This window comes from Gambusia affinis, linkage group LG13 (assembly GCF_019740435.1).
Source record: "Gambusia affinis linkage group LG13, SWU_Gaff_1.0, whole genome shotgun sequence".
Classification (NCBI taxonomy): Eukaryota; Metazoa; Chordata; class Actinopteri; order Cyprinodontiformes; family Poeciliidae; genus Gambusia; species Gambusia affinis.
The window spans coordinates 12,029,074-12,053,111 of NC_057880.1; the positions used below are offsets into that span (position 1 = coordinate 12,029,074).

The 24,038-nt window shown below is 37.6% G+C and overlaps 2 protein-coding genes across 5 annotated transcripts in view; both read left to right on the forward strand.

The window, feature by feature from the left end:
- The window catches only part of LOC122842979 (cGMP-dependent protein kinase 1), a 95,826-nt gene extending 78,184 nt beyond the window's left edge, over positions 1-17,642 (forward strand). For all 3 annotated transcript variants that reach the window (XM_044137329.1, XM_044137328.1, XM_044137327.1), the window contains 11 exons: positions 2,977-3,042; positions 4,992-5,066; positions 10,525-10,621; positions 10,712-10,851; positions 11,538-11,627; positions 11,848-11,989; positions 12,389-12,552; positions 13,503-13,625; positions 13,703-13,765; positions 13,848-13,914; positions 14,054-17,642. In XM_044137329.1, the coding sequence (XP_043993264.1) occupies positions 2,977-3,042; positions 4,992-5,066; positions 10,525-10,621; positions 10,712-10,851; positions 11,538-11,627; positions 11,848-11,989; positions 12,389-12,552; positions 13,503-13,625; positions 13,703-13,765; positions 13,848-13,914; positions 14,054-14,152 (1,126 nt within the window). In that variant the 3' untranslated portion in view covers positions 14,153-17,642. The remainder of the gene's footprint in view (positions 1-2,976; positions 3,043-4,991; positions 5,067-10,524; positions 10,622-10,711; positions 10,852-11,537; positions 11,628-11,847; positions 11,990-12,388; positions 12,553-13,502; positions 13,626-13,702; positions 13,766-13,847; positions 13,915-14,053) is intronic.
- A 1,812-nt stretch (positions 17,643-19,454) lies between these two features.
- Positions 19,455-21,450, forward strand: LOC122842981 (dickkopf-related protein 1-like). Of its 2 annotated transcripts, none has more exons than XM_044137331.1 (4): positions 19,455-19,848; positions 19,945-20,086; positions 20,248-20,382; positions 20,485-21,450. In XM_044137331.1, the coding sequence occupies exons 1-4, from the start codon at positions 19,609-19,611 to the stop codon at positions 20,784-20,786; spliced, it is 819 nt and encodes a 272-aa protein (XP_043993266.1). In that variant the 5' UTR covers positions 19,455-19,608; the 3' UTR covers positions 20,787-21,450. The 2 variants fall into 2 exon arrangements, with proteins under 2 accessions (XP_043993266.1, XP_043993265.1); XM_044137330.1 differs by having other exon boundaries at positions 19,456-19,848; positions 19,942-20,086.
- Positions 21,451-24,038: the final 2,588 nt, after the last annotated feature.

Consider the following 24,038-nt stretch of genomic DNA (forward strand, 5'->3'; position numbering starts at 1 on the left):
ACTCTACCGTTCAGTTTGGTATTGAACTATAAATGCTTTTTTCTGCTGAAATACAGTTTTGAACAGGGAGTGAGTCCTTAATGTTTTCATCTAATGTTGGAATCTAATAAAAGATTTGAACTCAACATATTTAGAGTTATTCCTGTTTGACAGAAAAAAAGATTTTGTTTATGCACAATGTGATTTTTACAAGGGGAGTAATGGCTCAAAGACATGTACCTTCAATTTTAGGTAGGGCTCTTCCATTTTTGCATATGTGTACTGAGCGAATGTAGTATTGTGTAAAGTTAGACATATGCAGAATGTTAAAATGCATAATTACGTGCATACAGCTACAGTCCACAGTGCAACTTTAAAACACAATACAAAACACGATGACCTTCTAGATGAAAGTTTCTTATGTAGCCACAGTGAAAATGAGTAAAGAATAAAGGTCTGAAGCAAAAATTGCAGCTCTAATAATTTCTGCAGTCACATTATTTTATATTTACAGATTATCTCTATGTAGACATAATTGTTATAGATAAAATCCAATAATATTACATAAAAATCTTGTTTTATACTGGTTTTATTCATTTTGTTTGCAAAAGTACATATTTTGGTAAACAACCACGAATCTTCTTCAGTCAACTTATCGTCTTTTTTTTTTTTGCCTCACTTATGACCAGATATACACTTTCCACTCTACAGTTTTTGTGTGTGTGCACTGTTTTCACAACCCTGGTTTCAGGACAGCGGATCACTGTCCAATTATAATGTTCATTGCAGCCATGTGTGGAAATCCACACCACAAGCTTCTGTATGACTCCAAAGGGCATTTCGGATACAGCGCGCAGCTGCTTTTGACGTACTGCGTTCTTGTGCAAGTGTGTCCGTCACCTTCCCAAGGCATTTCAATGAACGGGTTCAAAGCCATCGAGGTTGACTTAGACTCAATGGTGTACAAATGAGTCACGGTGACAGATATTGTTTCGGGATTATATTTCATAAAGAACATCGCCAGCATCAGTGCCAGGGCGATCCAGTGTTGTTTTCCTCATCTGCAGTTGAGCAGCAGGGGACAGGTGTAAAAATCTCCTGGTAATATGAACCTCTCATGGTCTCCTCAGGATGTTTCATGCCCGCATGAACACAATTTCAAGACAGCCCTATGTGCTACGTTGTTTTGTTCTGTCCCCAGGGTACACTTTCTGAAGACAATTAATTTGCATAACCAATCGTGGGTAGAACCATTGCTAATTATGACAAGTAAAGACGTGTGAAGTGTGTGTTTGCGTGTGTGGGTGGATGTGTGTGGGTGGTTGTGCTTGTATGTGAGTGAGTGGTAAATTGAGTTTCGTATCAATATGTTGGAATTTCAAAAAAAAAAAAAAAAAGGGATGTCACCAGTGGCGGGTTCTACATGAATAGTGGACAATGTAGATCCTCCATGTATTTCTCCCATTCAGAAATGTAGTTCAGATAATTTAGAAATTGTTAAAGGTGCCCTTTGATTTTACACCAAATAATTTTATGAGAATCAGACACCAACTTGAGCATAGCCTATACACTGTGCACATCACAGAGATACAAATATTCTAATTATCTTAAGAAACAACCGAACCCTGCAGGGACAATAGATAGGTAAACTTTTATATTTACGTATTTAGTTTTGTTATTTAATAACCCCCAGGCCATGTTGCATTGTTCAGAAAGTTAAATAAAAAAAACCCCACTGGTTACTGGATGACAGTTTTATTCATTGTTTGCATTGTTCCCAATTTTGCATTTCTAGTCACCCTTTTTGTTTTTTTCACAGTAATTTAAATTGTGTTACAGGTGAGGAAGCCAAGTATTATGCTGAGTATTATGCTAAGATCATGGATGCAGGTCACAGTAGCTTATCAGAGGTGAATATACCAGAGTGGGCATTATGATAGCTAGAGAACGTGCATGGTTGTCTGTTAATATATCCTTTACTCCCTGTCAAAGGCTGCCAACCTCTCCTCTTACTCTGTTCTTCACTCTTGTCCTCACATTTCAAACTCTGTTCCCCTCACCAGCTGTGACCTTTTTTCAACGGGGTCAGCAGAAAGTCTGAGGCAGAGTTTATGTGTGTTTGGGGGCGAGGGGTGAGGTGTGGGTGGCCGTGCCTATGAGTGTGTTTGGACTAGGGAAAGCAGAGGCAGTAGAGATGGCATGAAGAGGGATTGTCACCTCTGTTCATTGAAATAGGTCGCTCTATCTCTGGGAGTTCACAGCAAACAGAGACAGAGATTACCAGTTACTGGTAGCACTTCAGCTGAATTGAATTTGCTCCCTCACAATCAGGACCAACATGTGTTTTAGTTTTGGATTTGCTGGAAATTAAACCATACCGATGACCTTACCGATGACCATTTTCATTTTCTTTTTTTTTGGAAAAGATAGGGAATTCTGTTTTCTGCTTATGGGACAATATCTGAATTTCTCCCTTTTTTTTTTTTTTTTTTGCATTTCTACTCTTTGTAACAGATCTGACAGCTCTTCAACTGGACTGAATTTTTTTGATGAAAGAGCACAGATGTCTTCTGTTGGAAGGCTCCCTTTGGCTCAGTTCTGCTTCTAACTTAGAACATATTGTTGTGGTTCTTAATGCACTGAAAATATTCCAGAGGGAAAGATGGATTCTTGGAATTCGGATTCGGAAGATTCATGTGACTGGGGAGACTCATCTGAAGAGGAAGATGAACTCGGTCTCAAATATGATAAAGAGTAATATCTGTCCTGCAGGGATGTGGGATGTCTGTTGCAAGTGATGCTTTTATCGCGTGCCACATTAAATTAGAGGGAATATAGCTAAATTTGACAAGAATTGTGAACTGTGTCCACTGCCACAGTTGTAACAAAACTTTTAATGATAAAAGCGGAGAGCTTTAATAATGGCATTGCTGATTTTTATTTGCACGACTGTTTCAAAAAGGCTAATTCTTCTTTCTTTTTTTTTATTTTCTCCAGGGAGGACATAAGAACAGCTAATGTCATTGCAGCAGAGGCAGTCACCTGTCTGGTTATCGATCGGGAGTAAGTAGCAAAATGTATTTTGTTTTGCACTGTTGGGCACATAGAAGAAAAGGGAATTAATTGCATCACAAGCTGGTTCCTAAATTCTGCTGCTTCTCCCGCTAAGGTCAAATCTTTGCATCCCGTAACTTTTTGAGATCCTTTCTGTACCCCTAACATTAAAGGTCCTCACCTTAGCCAAAATGATTTAAGATACATGTCAAGAAGCAAAACACAGGTGCAGCTAAAAAAAAAAAAAATTATATCCTTGAAAAGTAAATTGATTTAATTATATCATTTAAAAAGTGGAAGTCACTAGTTGCTGCGATGAATAAAATCATGTAAATGTCCTTAAATTTAGTGCATCTACATCAGAACCTTTTATGTAAAAATATTTACTTTCTTGGTTTGATTACTTTGTAGGTAATAGTGTTTGAATAATTATCTGCAAGTAAATGTGTTTGCAAATTAGAATATGTTTTCTTCTCTATTTTTGTTTTCCAATACAATTATTAACTCATTTTATAGTAATGTTGATTTATAATACATCTACAGCCAAAAATTGTGAACGTGACTGTGTCTTACTTTGCTTTCTTCAGCAATTTCTGTTGCTCTGTAACTGCAAATAGACCAAAAAGGAAGGACATTTTCTAGTGACATTTCAGCGACGTAAGACAGGAAAGCGAGACAATTGTAGTTATTTTTAGTTTTACGGAAATAAGGGTGATTTCTTTTTATTATTTGGCCTCTTGATATTGTTCAGACTAGAAGAGCAGAGTAAGTTGGAGTCATCTGACCCAATACATTCATCTGGCCTCAGAAAACAGGCACATAGTAAAAGGGAGTCATCCAGCGTGGGTGATTGCTGCTGCCTGTCACACAGGCAGCTAATGCTTTCACAGCTCACAAAGCCAGACTAATGCCTGTGTCAAACAGCTAGGCCAGTTTTGGTGCAGGATAATTGTTTTTCAATCTTTGTTATTCTGCGCGCTTTTATTCATTTTCCGAGCAACCATGGATGCTTTAAAATGAAAGCAGCTCAGCTTAAGTGGTAAAACAAAGATAACAGCGGTGGCTGTGGGAGAGAGACGTAATAAAAACAAGAGGCAGGGAGCCGCTGACTCCCTGGAAAGCAAAACTCCATCAGCCAAATATTTAAACAAAACCTTCTCTTAAAAAGAGTCAGGCAACAGGAGGGTTGCTCTTGAGCTTTGCATGAAAATGGCCTTTTTAGATGTTTTTTACTTTAATCGTTAATGATAATTTAAAGGAAAATCTAAAAGTATCTTGCTAAATGTGTAAATGTGTCCGATTTATTTTACATGAATGACAGGACATCAATTTTCCAAGTCAAATCCATTGGTGAATTTATTCTCATGCGAGGTAAAAAAAACATTGTTAGTTTTTTTTTTTTCTTTTGGCCACATTTGCATATTTAATCTTTATAAACAAAAAATGTACAAACTAACTACTGGGATTTTAAACCTCATGATGATTTATAAATTGCCCAGTGGCTTTCTTATCGCTCAACAGAGTATATTTTTTATTCTGTAATTTAATCAGTGAAACATTTATGTGCTCTCTACTTTTGGTCTTAAACTTTCCACTCACTCACCATCTGCTGTGATAGGGATTTCTTTTTACTTCTGTGGCATAGATGAGCCTTCCCTGCTGCGATTTTATTTTATTTTTTTTAGAGGAGCGTCTCTAAAAGCAGGCTAATGAATTTTTAATAGTAACTGGCAGTGTTTTTTTATGGCTGTCTGGTCATTTTCTGCTCGCAGATCACTTGCAGAGTACAAACGGCACCTTACTGTTCCCTGTAACCAGAAGCTTTTAAAATATCATATGCATTTTCAGAGAATTTTCTTGAATAATTTATTCTGAATAGGCAGTGATTTCTTGTAGCAAAATCTGTGTCAGAAAAAGTTTGTTCAGAGCTATTTTAACATTTATTATTACTGTTCCAGTTCATTCAAGCACTTGATTGGAGGTTTGGAGGATGTTTCTAATAAAGGCCATGAGGACGCCGATGCCAAAGCTAAGTAAGTCAAATACTGTATGTCTAATTTGTATGCAAAAATGTATTAAAATACTGATAATATGTATCATTTATGTAGCATTCCTGTAAGCCTTTGGCTTTTGTTTGTTTTCTCATTTAAGTTTCAGTTAATTACAGCACATCTTGGCTGCCAACACCATGCTATTTTCTAAAGATATGTGCCACAAGTGGACCTGTTTATAATTGTACTTTTAGCCATAATAAATAGCAAGAGGAGACTAGAATGCCAAACCACATAGTGAAGCATTTAGTTCTCTTTCAGAGGACACTATTCTGTATTTATTTTTATTGTAAAGACAACAAAATAAAAAATAAAATATGCAATCAGTCATGAAATTTTTTCTAGCTCTACTTACCAAGAAGCCACTTTGTGTTTATTGTGTCCTCAGTGGTTCTATTACCTTAGGATACTATTTAAAGCAAAACTTTGTGAATGTGTATCATTCTCATGTTTCAGGGTTTTAGAAATCAACATTTTTTGATCTGTTTAATCTTATCTTTAAAAATTATATGCAAGTTTCAGTCCCATCTGGGCTTAAAACAGACTTCATAAAACAGAGCAATTTCAACATTGTTCTACTTTGAGATTCTGATACAAATACATTTATATGAATTAACTCCAATAGAGTGTTTTTTTTTACTAATTCTATTCCACTTGTGTGGCATTATTCATTCAATTCAATTTTTTTTATATAGCGCCAATTCACAAAAATTGTTGTCTCAAGAAAGAAAATATAATTTCAATTCAACTATAGATATTTTCCAACTGATTCTAGTTATCAAATAATACAGTAAGCACAGTTAATTATTCAAAGTAGCTTAAAGAGTGTCTATCAAAGGAAACACAACACATTGGATACAGTCATCGACATGCAGCTTGTACTCCTCCTGGACGAGAACAGCAGCAGAAAATTGTTTAGCACATTTTTTGAACCTCACTTTCCAGCAATCCAACCTGATTATGTGCAATAATTATTATTCCACAAGAAAAATGCTTTGGCAATAGACCATTAAATAAAGATCTATTTAATGTGCAATTTTATGCGGCACCATTTTGTTCTTTGCATTCTCTGAGTGATACTTTGGTCGTGCTTTTCCATTAGTACTTGTAAAATTTGTGTTTATGCTTTCTGCTGATGTTCTGAAAGGCAAATGAAATATTGCACTTTCCAGAAAATTAACAGTACAAATCTCCTTATTTACACCTTCCCTACAGAAAAAATATAGAGCTGGCAATGTCATGCTGTAAGGAGGCATCTTTCTTTCATCAGGGACAGGGAGGAGGGTTACAGTTAGCCGGTAGCTGAGTAAACTAAATGACAATCCTAAAAATAAACAATCTTTAAGGCTACAACAGACTTGAGACGGGGATAGAAGTTCACCTGTCACTAGACAAAACTTTTGTTTGGGTCTAGACGACTGCTGGGAATGGGATTCATCCTTTGAAAGTTGGTAACTTCGAAAGTTACTGCTATCTAGTCAGCCAATAGCAGTAAAAGGCAACAGTTACTAAGTCTAGATAAGGGCAACAAGAAATAAGAATGGCTGTCTAGTGGGTCCAGTGGATTAATTGCGGTGTTTTATACTGGCCAGGTACCCCAATGTCTTTGCCAGCTGAAGTGAGAATAACAAAAACCCCATTGTGCTCATTGCTGACTCCATTCTTTCTGTCCTTCCCTCTTCAGAGGAACATGTTTGGTTCTATTCAAATCAGTAGCATACTATTCTTTGGTATGATTTGGATCATGATTCCTTTTCAGAACTTCACCCTAAAATAGAATCAATTGCTCCCGTGCCTCCCTCAGACCTGTCACATCAAATCGGGTTTTACCCTGATTAAGGCTGCTCTCCCTGCCCCGTGCCGTCTCATGTCTTGCTGCCGCTCCCTCCCCGGCAGAGAACATTTGTGTCTTTGTGAAGATGCCTGACTCGAGGTCCCACAGTGACTGAAACTGCCTCTAATTGGTCACAGAGAATCGGCACATTTCAGCAGTACTGTACAGCAGCCTGCCTCTGCTCTCTGTGAGGCTGGCAAGTCTTTTCTTTAAAGACTACCTCCCTGCTATGTTCCACCACCTGCTGATATTGTTTTTGATTGAAGTCATTCTTCTGTTACGGGGAGAAGCTACGTGTTCACAAAATAAAGTAGATTGTTTTTAACTTTTTACTCCGCTATTTCCATGAGCATAAAAACTGGTTTATCTGAAGGCAGGGTGAAACTGTGTATACATCCCCATCATCTCTGCTGTTGACTGCCTTGTCAATGCAAAAAAAAGAGAGAGACTATAACATTTTTTCTATTCTAAAATTAAACCTTTAATATGTTAGAAATGCCTGATCAAGCTCTAATCTATCAGAGATCTGTGACATTATTTTAAAACTGTTGTTTACAGATGCTCTCCATCCAGTCCAACTTACCCTGGGCTGTTTTACATTAAAGAACAGGCAAAAACCTCTTGTTTCTACTTCTCTAAGGCTGTTAGAGGAAGATGGCTCTACAAAGTATTGACTGAGGGAATATGTACAAGCTACACATCACAGAGTTTTACCTTTTAAAGCGTTGCTGTAAAAGATTTGTTTCCTTCTACTTCTCAGTTACTGACTACTTCGTGTTGCTTTATCATGCAAACTCCCCAAAATTATACAGAGGGTTGTTGTTATAAATTGGAGTCAGGTTCAAGTGGTAAAAGTACTTTTGCACTGTGTATATGAAAGCACATGACTCAGCCCTGCCTCTGTCTGCTGTGCAACCATTAAAGTTCAGTGAACAGTATATAATACTTAAAGCTTAAACTGGCATTTAAGCTTTAAGGTCAAAACTGCTTTCTTCTTGCTCTTCTTCCTGTTAGGCTGGTCCAGAAAGTACAAGAAAAAAACAAATAAGGATAATAGTGGCGCACACACGCACACACACATTACACATAAAAATCCTCTCACCAACTCACCATGGGGATTACGTCATCTTTATGACCTCATCCATTCAGTAATACAGATTATCGCCCACTAGGGTCCCACTTGACCTGTAATGAAACCCTTTGTATTGCAGTACAAAGGGTTTCAGTAATGGACTTTCCCGGTAACATTAATAAGTAACATGTTGTTTTGTTAATGGAGTTTTAAACTGTGACAGTAACCAGGATTCCTTGATATGGCCTTGATCCCACTGAGCTTTGTGTGTGTCTTTAATTGTATTTTAGGTTGTGGTGCTGTTCTAGCCCCATGGGGTTTGCTCATAAATGCAATTTTCGGAATTTAGCAGCACTGTATCTTTATTTAAGAGATATGTTGCCTTGGTTTTGCACAACAAACAGTTCATGTGTGGTCATATCTCCTTTTATGGGAAGCCTTTTAAGAGTTTAATATATATGCTGAGTGGGAGACTAATAATTAATGAATAGTCTGTTAATTTGAAAAAATGGAAATTAACTACACTTCACACAAAAAGGCTACAATGGAAAAATGTTTTCTGTTAAGAAGTGATTACATTTAATTATTTTTATGGTTGAGCTTTGAGTTTCATTATGTTTTTTTCTTCAGGCTCTTGTTCTGTGAATTCATAAGTAGAAGTGCTGCTATCTGCTGGACAAATAATGCTATTACCAGTAAATGCTTTGGATTTTCAAAAAAATTGAAGTTTTAATACCCTCCTACCTTAAAAGGAGATACATCTTTTGTCTTTTACAGGACTCATCCCCATTATATTTATGAAGTACAACTAGGACCTCCCAAATGTGTAAATTTTATATCAGACATTTTCATCCTTACCGTTTTTTTTAATCATCCACGTGTTACGGTAGTGTTTTAATGTGATAGACCAAGACAAAGTAGTGCATAACTGCAGAATAGAATAGAATGGAATGGAATATAATGGTCTTTATTGGGTTAAAACATGTTTACAAAAAAAAAAAGCCTAATTGTGGCATCTACTTGTACTTGTACCCCTATGATTTTATACCCCCAAATAAAATCCAATTTCCTTGATGTCACCTAGTGAATTGTGGTGATAGCAGCATCATGCTGTAGAGGTACTTTTCTTCAGCAGGAGTAGGATAACTAGCTAATGTTGTAGCAAAATGGCTGGAATTCAATACAGGCCAATCTTGAAAGAAACTTTGATGAAATCTGTAGAAAACATACATCTGGACAATGACCCTAGGTATATTTCTAGATAACCCAATATGCTTATCACGGTGGCAAGGTGGATCTTATGCATTGACCTAGATGGACGTGCTATGAAGGCACAAATTCATACAAGAAAACTATGTATTATTTTCTTTCCATTTAACAGTTATGCTTTGTGTATTGTTTTCTTATAAAATCCTGATAAAATACAAAGATTTTTGGGATAATACTTAGTAAAACTTAAAAAAATCAATGATATGAGTACTATTTCAAAGTGTTGTAATTTACTCCAAGTTGTTTCCTTCTCTTACAGATGCAATAGTTTTTTTTGACTTGCAGTGTTATCTGGGACACCCTAGATGAGGGGAGGAGGGGACAGAAGGCTCACATGGGAATGTCACACGATAGTAATAGTGCATACATAGACACAAATACAACGTGAGTCTCCTGGTAACCTGGTATGTTTTCTGAGAAACATCATGCTTAACTGTCTGCCAACATGTGCTACCACAATGTACATTTTAAATATCTGCTTTCAATAAAGTCACTCTTAAGAAAACAGTATTGATAATCTTTACAAGAGAACCTGTCTGAGCAATCCAGTAAAATCTTCCTAGTGGGTACTTTTTAATCCTCGTCAATCACACAACTGTCAGGTTGTTGTATGGTCAAACAAACAAACAAACAAAAAATAAATAAATGAAAACCTGACACTGAAGTGACAGCCTGCTCTGAGTGACCCAGGAGGCCAGTCCAGGCTCAGATATGTCCTCTACTCACTGATCCAGAACCTGAGCTGATGAATCTCTGTCTGGATCAAGCTATAGCCTGAGAAGACAGGGAGCGTTTGGGGGATAAGACTCAGACACGTGGAAACAATCTCTGCTGCCAGCATGTTCGGGTCACCAGTGGCATATTGTGATGTTCAGTGGCGGAGCCAAAGTATGTCTCCAGTGCTAAATGAGAATCGGGAGGCTTGTGCGACACATATTCCAGTTTGTTCTTTCCTGTAGAGAATGGGGACGGGCTGGGGACACTTAGTCTGTGTTCAAGCGGAGGTTGAAGCAATTTGCCAGAGGACTAAGCTCAAACACATCCTGTTCATGTGTTAGTATTTAACCACTCCACATCCTCAATAACATCCTTGATAGATTACTGTGATTCTAATCCTCTAAGATTTGCAAACAAATTAGCTCAGGGAGAAACGGATATTTTTTTCCTCAGGTTGTTGGTAGTGGATTATATGTTCTTTCATCCTTCAACTTGTCTCTAATCCTTCTCCAATGTTTTCTTTCCTCCCCTTTTCTCTGTCGCAACAGGTATGAAGCAGAAAATGCATTTTTCTTCAATCTCAATCTGGCTGATTTCAACATCATAGACACCCTAGGGGTCGGGGGCTTCGGACGTGTTGAGCTGGTAGGAAACAGTGCGTTGTAGTGTGAACATAAAGGATGGACATCCATACTAACAAAAGAATTAACCGTTACTCAATTCCTTTGGCCACAGGTTCAGCTAAAGAGTGATGAGAACAAGACGTTTGCCATGAAGATCTTGAAGAAACGACACATTGTTGACACAAGACAACAGGAGCACATTCGATCTGAGAAGCTCATTATGCAAGAGGCTCACTCTGACTTTATTGTCAGGTATAACATGAACGACCTTTTTAAGGCAATGTAGATTATTGAAAAACACATAAGTTTGATTTGCCATTGAGATCTGACCTTTGTTTACTTGGAGCTAGAAATGTATTTCCAGCTCCAAGGGTTTGTAAAGTTGGATCAGTAGAGCTGTGCTACCAATCGATGGTTCGGTACCCACCTGTTCTTTATACAATTGGACATCTTTACTGTATTTTAGTGGCACTGGAAAATGCAATGTCTTAGGTAAATAAACATCTCCTACTTTCAAATATTCTATAGTACCTAAGGACTATTTTGGGCATGGGAAAACCTTCAGTAGAATTAGCATTCAACTCTAACACTCACGTACTGCAGATAGGTGCCAATGCCACTCAACTGACATAAGGGCTACTCCAATGTTGCAGCAATCCCATTTTAATTGCAATACTTATGCTATGCAAATGTCTGTCATGAGGATGAATCACTCACTCTGAAATGCTTTCTGATAAATTGAGCTAATAATCATTTGACCATTTGAGGGAGAGATTATGTATAGAGTAAATTGTATTTTCATATCAGAACATTCATAACAAAATATAATTAAAATGAACATGAAAATATATCATCCTAGCGCAGTAGAACTGGATTGCTAATTGTCAATTGGATATTTCTGAATATGTAGATATCAACTGTTTTATTATATTTTCCAGACTGTATAGAACATTCAAAGACAGCAAATACCTCTACATGTTGATGGAAGCATGTTTAGGCGGGGAACTGTGGACCATACTTCGGGACCGGTGAGAACCTTTACACCCCATCCAAGTAGTTTAGTTGGATCACACATGAACACAGAATCAGTGACAAAATGCAATGTTTAGAAACCCTTAGTTTTTTTTATTTTTTTATTTTGCAACAGGGGTTTTGTTTGCAAACCTTTTCTCGTTGGTGTCTGAGGAAAAACGACATTGTTACTTATGTTTATCACCATTTAGCTTTGTTGTTTTGCTGTTTTCTTAGGGGTTCTTTTGAGGACTCAACCACCAGGTTTTACACAGCTTGTGTAGTGGAAGCTTTTGCTTATCTGCATTCCAAAGGAATCATCTACAGAGACCTGAAACCAGAGAATCTTATATTGGACCACAGGGGTTATGCCAAACTGGTAAGAAATCAATATTTAATATCTGCTGATTTATCTAGAACATTGTCTCTTTTTTAAATAGGTATGTTGTATAAACTGGAGAAATATCAAGTTCTTCCAAATAAATATAGAAAGAAATGTGGATCTTCACTTAAAGTGGAAAATGACCACAAAATTGAATAAGATAAAATGTGGGTTTAATACATTTGTAAAATTTCGACCAGATTACTCTAATATTAGTATCTTAGAAAGATACTAATACTGTATGCACAAAATACCCCATGTTGCTTTGTTTGATTTAATGATATGAAAAGTAGCAACAATACTGCTTTGGAATATCTGGCAATAAATATTATTTACTCTGATCAATTCTAATTATAAAACTAGTTGCTAATGATAACTTTTTCATCCTCTCATTAGGTGGACTTTGGATTTGCCAAAAAAATTGGGTTTGGGAAGAAAACCTGGACCTTCTGTGGGACACCGGAGTACGTAGCACCGGAGATTATCCTGAACAAAGGCCATGACATTTCAGCCGACTACTGGTCTCTTGGAATCCTGATGTTTGAGCTCTTGACTGGCAGGTACATACAAGCCTGGTCATGTTTGTCTGTTTTGTTCATACAGATACTTCTGCAGATTTTATGAAACTTTGTCCTGCTTAATACCAATTTTAGCTGAATTTGATATTTCTTTAAAAACTCCAGTTACCAAAATCAAATTATAAATGATTATTTGTTCATAATAGACGTAGAGGCAATGACACGCCAAGCATATGCAAGAGAAAAATCTCTATTTAAAGTTAAAACAAAGACAGTTAGTTTAAACTCTCATTAGCCTGTTAGTACATTTAGCAAGTTTAGTACTATTGATTATAAACAAAATATAGTTCCATATGTAGGACAGTTGTGGGCAGCCAGAGTTGATGGAAATGCCTAGTTTATGCTGTGTTCATTAATCAAAATTAAAATGGAACTTTTGATTTTTTGGCTTGCCAATTATTGGTCAGAGCAAACTAAAATTCTGCTCATTCCAATCATCAGATGATTTTGCACTGTTTCCTGGGGTAATATACAGTCATGTCCAACAAAGTTGAATATTATTGAATATTACTTTATTATAGTAACTAAATTTACTAACTGTGACACAACGTATAGCTTAATTGAACACAGACAAATTTTTTATGGGCCATTATTTCTGTTAATTGTTACACTTATAGCTAATGAAAACATTAAAAAAATAAAATAGTACATCAGACCAATAAAGAAACTAATTTTGAAAATAGAAGTATGGCAAAATGAAATTTATATCTGCTTAAAAATTGTGATTCGATACCTTTAATCTGATGAGCCTCATAGAAATGCATATTCTAATTTATTGAAAGGCTGTACATTAAATGACTGTAGATTTCTATGCAAAATTATGTTGGAAACTACTTATGTAAAGACAAAAACTTAAATTTGGAGTTAAAAAAATTGCTTATTTTGAAGTACTTTTTTTTTACCCTAAACTAATGCTGGCCTCTGTTATACAGTCCACCTTTCTCTGGCCCTGATCCAATGAAAACCTACAACATTATCCTGAGAGGCATCGACATGATTGAATTTCCAAAGAAAATCACCAAAAACGCTGCCAACCTAATCAAAAAGCTATGCAGGTAAGAGTATGTGCCTCCAGACTCTCTCGTTTGATTATTTTGTTTAAATGCTTAATCTTTGCCTGTTTTCACTTTAGGGATAATCCTTGTGAAAGACTTGGAAACTTGAAAAACGGTGTCAAAGACATCCAAAAGCACAAGTGAGCAAACTTTCATAATGGACTTCCATTTGCAGTTTCTGTTGTTCTCTTTTATGATGGCTTCTTGCTGATTTTCTTTCAGATGGTTCGAGGGCTTTAATTGGGAAGGTCTGAGAAAGGGGACATTGACGCCTCCTATTATCCCTAATGTGAGTGCACACTGCTGACATTAATTCTCATTAAAGCATTTAACTCGCTTGTCGTCTCACACAGGCTCATATAATCAAAATTTGCTAAATGTGTTGTTGCTTTTATGTGAAATGCTCTTTGTTCTTCTGTCCCGATAAGGTCACGTCAGCAGTCGACACGAGTAACTTCGACAGCTTCCCTGAGGACAACGAGGACCCGCCTCCTGACGACACCTCTGGCTGGGATGTTGACTTTTGAAGTTCACCTCTCTCCACTTAAAACCAAAAGAAACTCTTCTTTTGTAGGCTTTTAATGGCTTGGAAGCCAACTCGGAGGACATAGTTTTTTGTAGAAAAAGAAACTGCATTAAAAATGAAAGAGAAGATATGGAAATGATGATGGATGGCAAACCCTCTGGGTCACCGATATGCCTTTATTTCACTGTGGCTCTGGATAAAGCATTTATATTGGGACTGCAGTAGCACTTCCTCAGCGTTGTCTTATACTCAAGTTTATAGGTAAAGAAAGCACAGGGATACTCAGACATTTACACACACATACAACATAGCCTGATACTAGAGCCAGGTTTTCCCCTGTAACAGGGGAAGGTGTTTATTGGATGTATGAATGTGTGACAACTTAACAAAGTTTGAATTCTAGGGTTAACAGGAGGGTGAAAGCAGGGAAAGTTGCTCAGAAATAGAGCAACTTTTGTCGATTTTATTTGCAAAGTCTGTCTCTGCAGAACTGTTCGCTGGACTTTGGGATAGGTTATAATGTTACTGCAGCTGCTGCCTGGTTTGTGACACGCAGCTACTTGCAACAATCTATGATACTTTCCACAGATGTACACACTATAGTTTCCAGTTATCAAGTGCTCAAGACTAACTTGAATGTCAACGATTCTCTTCTTATTTAGCATACCTGCATAACATTAAGCTATGTGTGGCACATAGTGTTTGAATATACCAGTTACATTGTCATACATGGACATAAACGAAATGCTTAGTACACTTCCTATGAGTTTGATCTACCTTGAAAAGCACAAACACTGTGCAATCAGTGGAAAGAGTCATGACTCTTTAAGTGCCCTGCTTAAAGCTCAATGAATCAAACACATCTGCACACATGACAGCTCAGATTGCATCTCCATGAATCAGTGTGTCATTATGCACTTAAGAAAATTAACTGAACGGTTAAAAGTCTGTTTTAAACCTTAGTAGGGGTCAAATTCTTTGTCGTCGTTTTATTGTGCTTCAGGATTACATTTTGCTTTTTGTTTTTAAAGCCATTGAAATCCTTATCGCCGCTCACTGAATCCTGATGTTCCCCGTTTGCTCTTGTACAGCTCTGAAATAACTGTGAACCTGGTTTCAGTGTCTTTGGTGCTGTTGGTGAATTATGATCAGCAATGTTGAGATGACAGTACTGTTTAATGTTTTGTACTGTGATTCTTCCGCCCTCTTTTTTTTGTGCCAGATTACTTTGTGATGTAATTGATGTCATGCTTTAGAGAAATTGAGACTTGTGTAAGTTTTCAGACTTGAGTGAAAATCTTGACATCATGTTACATTGTGCTAAATGTAATTTTGACTAAAATGAGTCAAATTTGACAATCTCTCCTTACCCAAATTTAACCATCTCTCCCAACTAAAATTGACCAAACTTTCTCTTCCAGCCAGCTTCGTAATGCCTTTAAGGGCAATTCAACAATACTTTTGTTGGCAGTCCTGACAAAGATGTGTAAATGCCTTAAAATAAATTCTTCATTTATTTTAGTTTTTTTAAAAATTACAAAAAAGTAAACTTTTAATTTGACTTCATTTAGTCAGTATAAAAACCATTAAGAGTTAGTTGTTTCTAAGACAAGTGTTTGCACTCCAGCTACCAATGTATTATACAAACCTCTTTATCCAATGAGACAATAGTTGGACTTCTCTACTAACATTTCCCAAGAATAGCGTTTCCTCTTTGCACAATATGTCTTGATTGTCTAGAGTTCTGGATCCTCTCTTATGCCTTCTTCTCTTCCGCTTATCCCCACTTTTTTTCTATAAAGTTCAGGTTTGGAGGTTGTGTTAGCAGTGGAAGATGGTGCATTTTGTCTGGGAATTATTTCTGTGGTAGTTGCCACGTGCTTTGACTTATAAAATATACAAATAAAATCTGTTTCAGTTTTCCTGCAGAGTCCACCAGAGGTCTATTTAAGATATCCTGGAATTTCAGAGTTGGTTATGTTGTGCTCTCTAAAAATCAAACAGGTCCACAACTTAACATATCTGCCACCATGCTTTACAGTGGGTATGATATGTTTTTCTTCATATTCATTTCTTGTTTCACACTAAACCCATTCAAAATGTTTGTTCATGTAACACTGAATCTTAAAGTTCAAGAAAATATTACCCAAGGTCCCAAATATGGGGCTTTTTGTAGCAATTCACTAGCAGGTGAACTTTATCTCTTTCATCTATCTGCTTACTCTTTACTGTGGCAATGTGGACCAGGGACCCTCATGTTCTCTAGTGGGTTTGTGTACTATATTTTTCCACACAAGAAGTTATGGTTTATGAATTACAAGGTTGTATATATCATGATCAACTGAAAAAATAGAAGTATGAGTTTATTTTTTTAAGTTATATTTATCTTTTCTTTTAAAAGACTTTTAGTATTACAGACATCTGTGCCTACTGTCATTTCTTCAAAAGCAAGTACTTCCTAGCATGGTCTTCCCACCGATCAAATTAAAAGTTACATTTTTTGCAATTTTTATATTGTAAAATTATGCTACTGTGATAGAAAATACATATATTTCATGGCTTTTTACACATCTTTTTCAAATATGTGAACAAACCCATTCATATTTGTTCTGGAAACTAATTGAAAAGAAGGAAAAAAAATCATTTTATCAACACACAGCTGTCACAATCCCTCATTATCCACCCGACAAACTTCACCGCTCCACACTAAGAAAGCAACTGAATTTAAAGTCAAACAGATTGTAAGTGCCTTAAGTCAATGGCATACGAAATAAACATTACATGACCTTTGCAATGCTGCATGAACACATATACACCTCAGAAACATATGTCCTCTTAGACTGCTATGTTTCACCCTTTGTTATAAAAAAACCCCCCACTTAATACCCAAGGAGAAAATCTAATTGTTTTAATGCTTACAGTTGATAAATGAAAGACGTTTCCTGTTTATGATAATTAATTTCTTTTATGAAGACATTAATTTAAAAAAAAATTACTTGACTTGGCTGCAATGACATGCTTTTCTCTTCTTATCTTCTGTGATCTGAAGAAATCAATCACTTATGGCCTGATATGAAACACCAGTGAGCATTAATCATAATTCTGAAGGTCCACCCATCACTTGTTACAGCCATGAAATCTTAACAATCGGAGAAAGCAAGAATGACTTGCAGTTTTCAATGTATAACACACAATTTCAACCTACAGTGTGTTGTTTATTAGAACTGAAATATCTGGCTTTCCTAATAAAAGTCAAGGTCATTTAAATCATTTCTTGGGTGATGAAAAAGAATGGGAATGTTATTTGTGTAAATAAAGATTTTATGTATGCTTTTGTTTATGTTTATCACAAAGCCTTATGTTTGTCCTCTCTCCAATCGCAAGGCGTTTTATTTTTATCCTCAAATGCCTTCTATCAGCCCTGTTATTTTTTCCTGTCATTTACCTTTGCAGAGTGCCACGTTTCAGATTTTTAAAAAAATATATATAGAGAGAGAGAGTAAAAAAAAAGAAAACAATGCTTTTGAGTCTGTTGTAGTTTTTGTCTCAACTGATTAGGGATAAGAACAAGACAAAGAAGTACAAGTGCTTAATATTATGATGAAACCTGTCAGTTGGTGGGGTATAATTCAAAACCAACATTTCGTCCTTAAAGTTGATACCTTAGAAGCAGGAAAAATGAACAGAGGACAAGGGAGATTGAAAGAAAGAAGTCAAAACCTGGGCATTCACAGTTTATGGTGCATGGGACATTTGGTCATTTGTTTAAAACATATGGTACTATATAAAAACATTCTGGTTGATTGAAAAGAGTAAACCAAACACGATCAGTCAGGTGATCATAATGTCATGCCTAGTCTTGCTCTGCAGTTTGCCGAAGCTGCCACATGAGGGAGCGCCGGGCTAGAAATATTTCTTTTAGGTGAAGAGCCAGGGTTTTCTGCGAACTGTTATAATCAGTCCTGGAGTTAATGACATGCACTTTAGAGGGAAATGGAAATTATTCAGATCGATGTTTTTCGCACAACAGAAATTCGTTTGGGGGGAGGAGGGGGAATTGGCTTCAGTCATAACAACAGGGTGACATATAGGAGATCAAAGAGGATCTACTGCATCAAAGGACCTCCACCTTACCTGCTCTGACATTTAGCAAGGTGGAGATAAAAGCGCCACTTCAAAAGATATGCACCAATTCAGACGCGCAAAGTACTGCCTGCTTGTCAGATGTCCAAGGACGACGTGCTCACGCAAACGCATGCACGCACACGCAGTCTGATTGCTTCGCACACGCATTTTTTTTTTCCAAAATTGACCAGTAGATGACGTTCAAGAGCATATCTATCTATCTGTCTGTCTGTCTGTCTGTCTGTCTGTCTGTCTGTCCGTCCGTCTTTTGTATATTGCTGAACACAAATCCTATCTTCATTGTCATCTGTCGCGATGCTGGAGCCCTACAGGTCATGGGGCAGATCAGAGTCGCCTTTAATCTCAAAGTGCCAGTCACTCCTTGAAGGCCTCCCCTACGGAAGTCCGTTAATTCTGCAAACTATTCACACCTCATAATGCCCCGCATATGTAAATCCTGAACACATTGATGTCCTCCGCTGGAGTAATCAAGCACACTTTGGTGGATAATTGCCACCTTTTGGCAAATCAGTAGGATCAAATGAAGTGGTTAATCGACCAAAGTAACTTCAATCACTTTGGTCCTGAAAGTGCCAAAGGGTACTTTAGAGTTATCTTGGATGTGAAAGAGGCTGGAAGAATCAAATGAGCCAGAATCAAATGAGCCGTCATAAAGATTGCTTATGGCTGCTATTGAAATGATAGATGAAACGTTTTTTTGTTTGTTTGTTGGCTTTAAATTTTTATTTCAATTGAATGCTTGCAATTTTACGAACTAAAAGGTGATATATACAAATTTGGTGCTTTATTTGCAAAGAGGACGGATAATACCAGCCAAAACTTAAACATCTTGTTCATTTTGTGTACTTAAAAGACAAATAGATCAGATATCCAATAGTGATTTTGTTGATGACTCTAAACTCTGATCATGTCTTGTGGAATCTAGGAGTGTTGCTGAATGTCCCCTGCGCGCCGCTGATGGGTATTCAGACAGACTCCGCGGGTCATTATCTTTCCACAAACACCACCAAATGTAGTCCTGTGCAAAGGATGGCTATTTCCGTACAGTGGGGCTCTGTTTGAAATTCCTCCCCCTCCGCCTTTGTTGTGCACAGCGAGGGGCGGGAAGACAAACAGGTCTACATGTATAAAGAGATCACCCCAGGACTTTTTTGAGTCAGGAGGCATCCGAGCATCGTGCCGAAACTAGATCAGATCTGATCTAGATTTGATCAAAGGAAACTTTGGGATACCCACGCCGTTTGGACTTTGTCACTTTTTACTATTCAGCATAACATAAGGGATATCTTTTTGTTTTTTCGTTCTTTCTCTATGTTTGTTAAAGAATTGAAGAGAAGTATCATGCAGATGCCCCTTGCGCACCATATTTTGGCTGTGCAGCTCTTTTTGTTTGGATACTGTGGAGACGTTTACGCGGGAGCAGTCCTGATGAATTCCAACGCGATTAAAACCTTGCCCGGTGCGGGGAAAGGTGCAGACACCGTCAGCCCAAGTCCGCGCACCTCACCGCCTGGTGGCATGGGACACAAATTACCCTCTGACACCTTGCAGGTAAACTAACTCTAGTAGCTATCAGTAAAAGTCAAAACCATACGTAAAAACATGTTCGGCTTTTTTAATTAACTTTTTTTTTTTATGCTGCAGCAGTCAGGTGCTTGCACAGATGACGAAGACTGCGGAGGTGATGAATTCTGCAACGACGCTCGGGGTGTTTGTCTGCCGTGCCGCAAGTGCCGGAAGCGCTGTGTGAGGGACTCCATGTGTTGCGCAGGAAACCGCTGCATCAATGGTGAGCAGACATCAGATATGTGATCATTTCTGTGATCCATCTGATTCACGTAGTTTGAGTTTTCTCTGTGCTTACTTTACATGTTTGTCATTCAAACTTTCCGTTTGTCATCGTCTGTCGCAAACAGTTCTTTAACACTCTTGTATGCTGTCCTCTTAAAGGTGTTTGTCAGGTGAATGACATTCACAGCTCAGACTTATCTGTCACCACTGGCTGGAATAAACACAACAACACCATGGAGCATCAAGGAAAGAGGACACCCACAGCCTCTGGCTTCCAACCGAACACTGTCAAAGGTGTGTTACCTGTCAGATATAACTGGCCTCGTGTCACAGAGTCAACAGGATGTTTTCAGACGTGTTATATGTAACAAATGTCAATTCTATCCCTGTCTTCAGGCCAGGAGGGAGATGCATGTCTGAGATCCACAGACTGCTCCGAGGGTCTGTGCTGTGCCAGGCACTTTTGGTCCCGCATCTGCAAGCCTGTGCTGACAGAGGGCCAGGTGTGCACTCGCCACCGCAGGAAAGGCAATCATGGCTTGGAGCTGTTCCAGCGCTGCGACTGCGGTGAGGGCCTGGTGTGCCGGGCAGAGAAAGGAGAGCGAGACCACGGAGTCAGCCGAGACCACGGAGTCAGCCGAGACCACGGTGTCAGCAGGACTGCAGCCAGGAACTTACACACCTGTCAGAGACGCTGACACAACCACACAGGCGCATACACCCAAAGGGGCATAAAATCTCACACACAAAGACTCACATCGATAAATCAGTGCACACTCTGCAGACACTGACAAATCCTCCACTTCCAATCTTGTGTTTACCAAAGATGCTGACACACACTCATATGCACCCACACCCCCCCCCTCCCCACACACACACACACACAAGACACTCAACACCTGAGACATTCTTTCCTGCTAAATTTGATGACACCAACACATCACCCGGAAGGACGGACATGAATCCTGGAAAAACGAGACCGCCGCAGGGACACAACATTGTGAGCCCAGCGTCTCCGATTCCCCATCATCAGGTGAAGAATCTGAAATCAGGAAGTGACATTCCAGAAGGATTTGGGGGAATCGATTTGTGTCGTCAGTGGCAGAGCTGCTTTTGTTTCTCTTTTATGGAACTTTGAGCCACTGTTATTGCAGTAAATTACTGTAGTGTAAATAATATCCTGTAGGTGGCACTTATTTGTCCCACTGAATTAAGTCAACACCAGTATTATAAAAGACATGGTGCTGCATGTTTTGTAAATATGTGACATATAAATATATTAAAATATATTGTTTTATATGAAACTATGTAAAGAAAATGTGAATATTTGTTTTATTATTAAATGTGTCATGATAACCTCATTCTTGCTGTCCATCATTTCATAAAACTTATTGCAGAAGAGATTTACCCCAAAATGAATTGGGACTAACTGTTGCCTCTGCAGGAAAGATTTGTTTACAGCAAAATAGCAACTAGATGGTGGAAAGTAAACATTTGTGAAATAAGAGGGGTTGGTTTAAGTACAGTGTCAAGGCCTAATGGCTTTTTATTGAAAGCAAATTGAAATTAGTTGATGTTTAAGATCAAATTTGATCTCCAAAACTTTATGCTGCTTTTTGATAATACAATTTTATGAAACTGCAAGCTATTCTGAGACTATAAATACTTATTAGAGCGTCGTAAAGGGAATCCCACAGTCTGTCAGAGGGCAAGACCAAAGTGCACTTAAGCTCTTTAGTAACAACTCCAGTCTTAGAAATATCACTGTGTTTTACCCAAATGACATTTTACGTACCTTAAATCGGTTGTCACTTCTGCCAGGGATTTAGAAAGAAGCCTATAATTATTTACACAGGAAATGGAGGAAGAAGGAAGTTCACCACCACTGATCCTTAAAAATAAAACACTTACTGAAAACAAAAGAGCAAAGTGTTTTTAATCTCCTAGTATTAAAGAAAAACAGTGTATTATGTAAACATATTAAAGTAGGTTAAATGATTGTCAATTTGCTGATTTGTATTATGCCTAACTCTTCTGACAGAGTAGAATGTGATCCTCAGTGTATCATGTAGGAGAACAATTGCTGGCACAGCTCTTCCTATTTCCATTTGCCATAGAAAGAAAAGCTTATCTGAAAAGTTCCTAAAAAGGCATTTACATGACTCCTTAAAACGTTTGAACAAGACCTACTCCCCATTCATAACATCTGTCGAAAATATGCACTGAATATCTTCCTTAAATCATCCAAGAATTAGTCACTGCAGGAGAATAAAGTGTTCATTTTAAAATTGTAAGTGTGATTTGTGAAGGCTACATCATAGGGAGAGCACAGGACAGGATGTGGTCATATCAAATGTTAACACCAGAGTAGTAATAACAAAGTATGTGTGCTGCAGTGAGTGTTTGTAACCTAAACCTTTGGTGTTGGCTAGTTTCTAATTATGACTTATTTATATGTAGCAGAACAGACAGTTGCCTATCTGGTTTAAAGCCTCTAATTACTTCATCTTTCTCAATCTGCACCAGCATTCATGAACTAAAGTGCAGAACAACACATTTTTTGTGTGATGCAACCCCAAAAAGGATCTTGCCTCTCAATCTCTGTAATCTCTCGAGTTGCACAGTACAGCCTGCTTCCTGACATGTTGTGCAATCTGTGTGCTCTAATATATAGGCTATAAAACCTCTCAAATTCACATGGGTGCCTGTAATTAGGCCTGTTTAGATTAGAAGATGGTGAGAAAATGACTGTACTTTTTGCTTGATATTCTTGTCAGATCAAAGGAAACGTGAGACTTTGTTGATATCTGAGTGTGGCAGATGACCTCTATCTGTTTGGAATCATGTAGACACAGATGTTAAGTTTTGCAAACAAAACTAGAGCAGTATTACTCTGTTATTAGCGAGCTATAGATTATAAGAACTGGTCATTATTTCTGTGCTCTCCCCCAAAATCACCAAATTTACATGTTAAAGATTTAGTTCAGTAAGATTCTATTCAAAGGCTGTAAACAGTTCAAATATTACCTGCCGTTGATAACTTTCATGCTATCATGTAGTATAAATCCAGGTTAGAGGTTACCAGAATATGCAGCTAACAAGAACTCTGAGACAGGCCAAGAATAAGTTTCTCTTTTAGTATACTTTACACAGATTCCGATGAATAATCACATAGATAATAGAAATAGGAGGAAGTCTGTCACCACTGATTTTTCTGTGTGAAAGATTTACTTAGGACAGGACTTGTAAAGCATTTATTCAGTGAATAGACCTGATTAAAAAACAGGATAGGCTGTTACACTACTCAAACTACCATATCATTTTTTTCATGTCATACGTCTTTACTTTGTTGACAGTTTCTGACAGTTGATCCGAAGTTTATCCAAAAATGCTTCTTATGATCCATTCTGAATCGGGATGTTTCACTCAGGAAACTCACTAGTGGTGCACTAGTTCTTACCTGTATTTCCATTATAAACATCTATTTCTACGTAAATAACCATTCAATGCGAGTCATCTGTTTATAGGTAAACATCCAACGCAAAAATGTAGATATAGAGAAATTTATGATATTTATTTTACATAGTATACAGAGTCTGGAGGCAGTGCACCATCAATGATCATCCTGCTTGAAACATATTTTAGTTTCCAGGTGGAGAAAGTGGAAAAATAAGGCTGTGTAAAAATCATTAGAATATTGTTCACCAAAACTGTGGTCACATTTTTAACCTTCTAAACTGCTCCACTTTTAACTCAACTGATACTCAGTTTTTTTTACATGGGAATATCACTGGTGGCTCACCACCTCCACGTTCCCTGTAAATAATCAACAAAGACAATTGTCATGATGGTTTAAAGGTCAATAAAATGCTATCACTTAAACCACTATGATGTTTGTAACAGTGGAGTTGTTTGGAGGCAGTAGATGAGGGCTTTGGTCTTCACATCTT

Coding starts and splice junctions, on each gene's coding strand:
- LOC122842981 (XM_044137330.1), top strand. CDS start 19,609: ATGTTTGTTAAAGAATTGAAGAGAAGTATCATGCAGATGCCCCTTGCG. Junction 19,849..19,941: donor TACCCTCTGACACCTTGCAG/GTAAACTAACTC, acceptor TTTATGCTGCAG/CAGTCAGGTGCTTGCACAGA. Junction 20,383..20,484: donor CCAACCGAACACTGTCAAAG/GTGTGTTACCTG, acceptor CCCTGTCTTCAG/GCCAGGAGGGAGATGCATGT.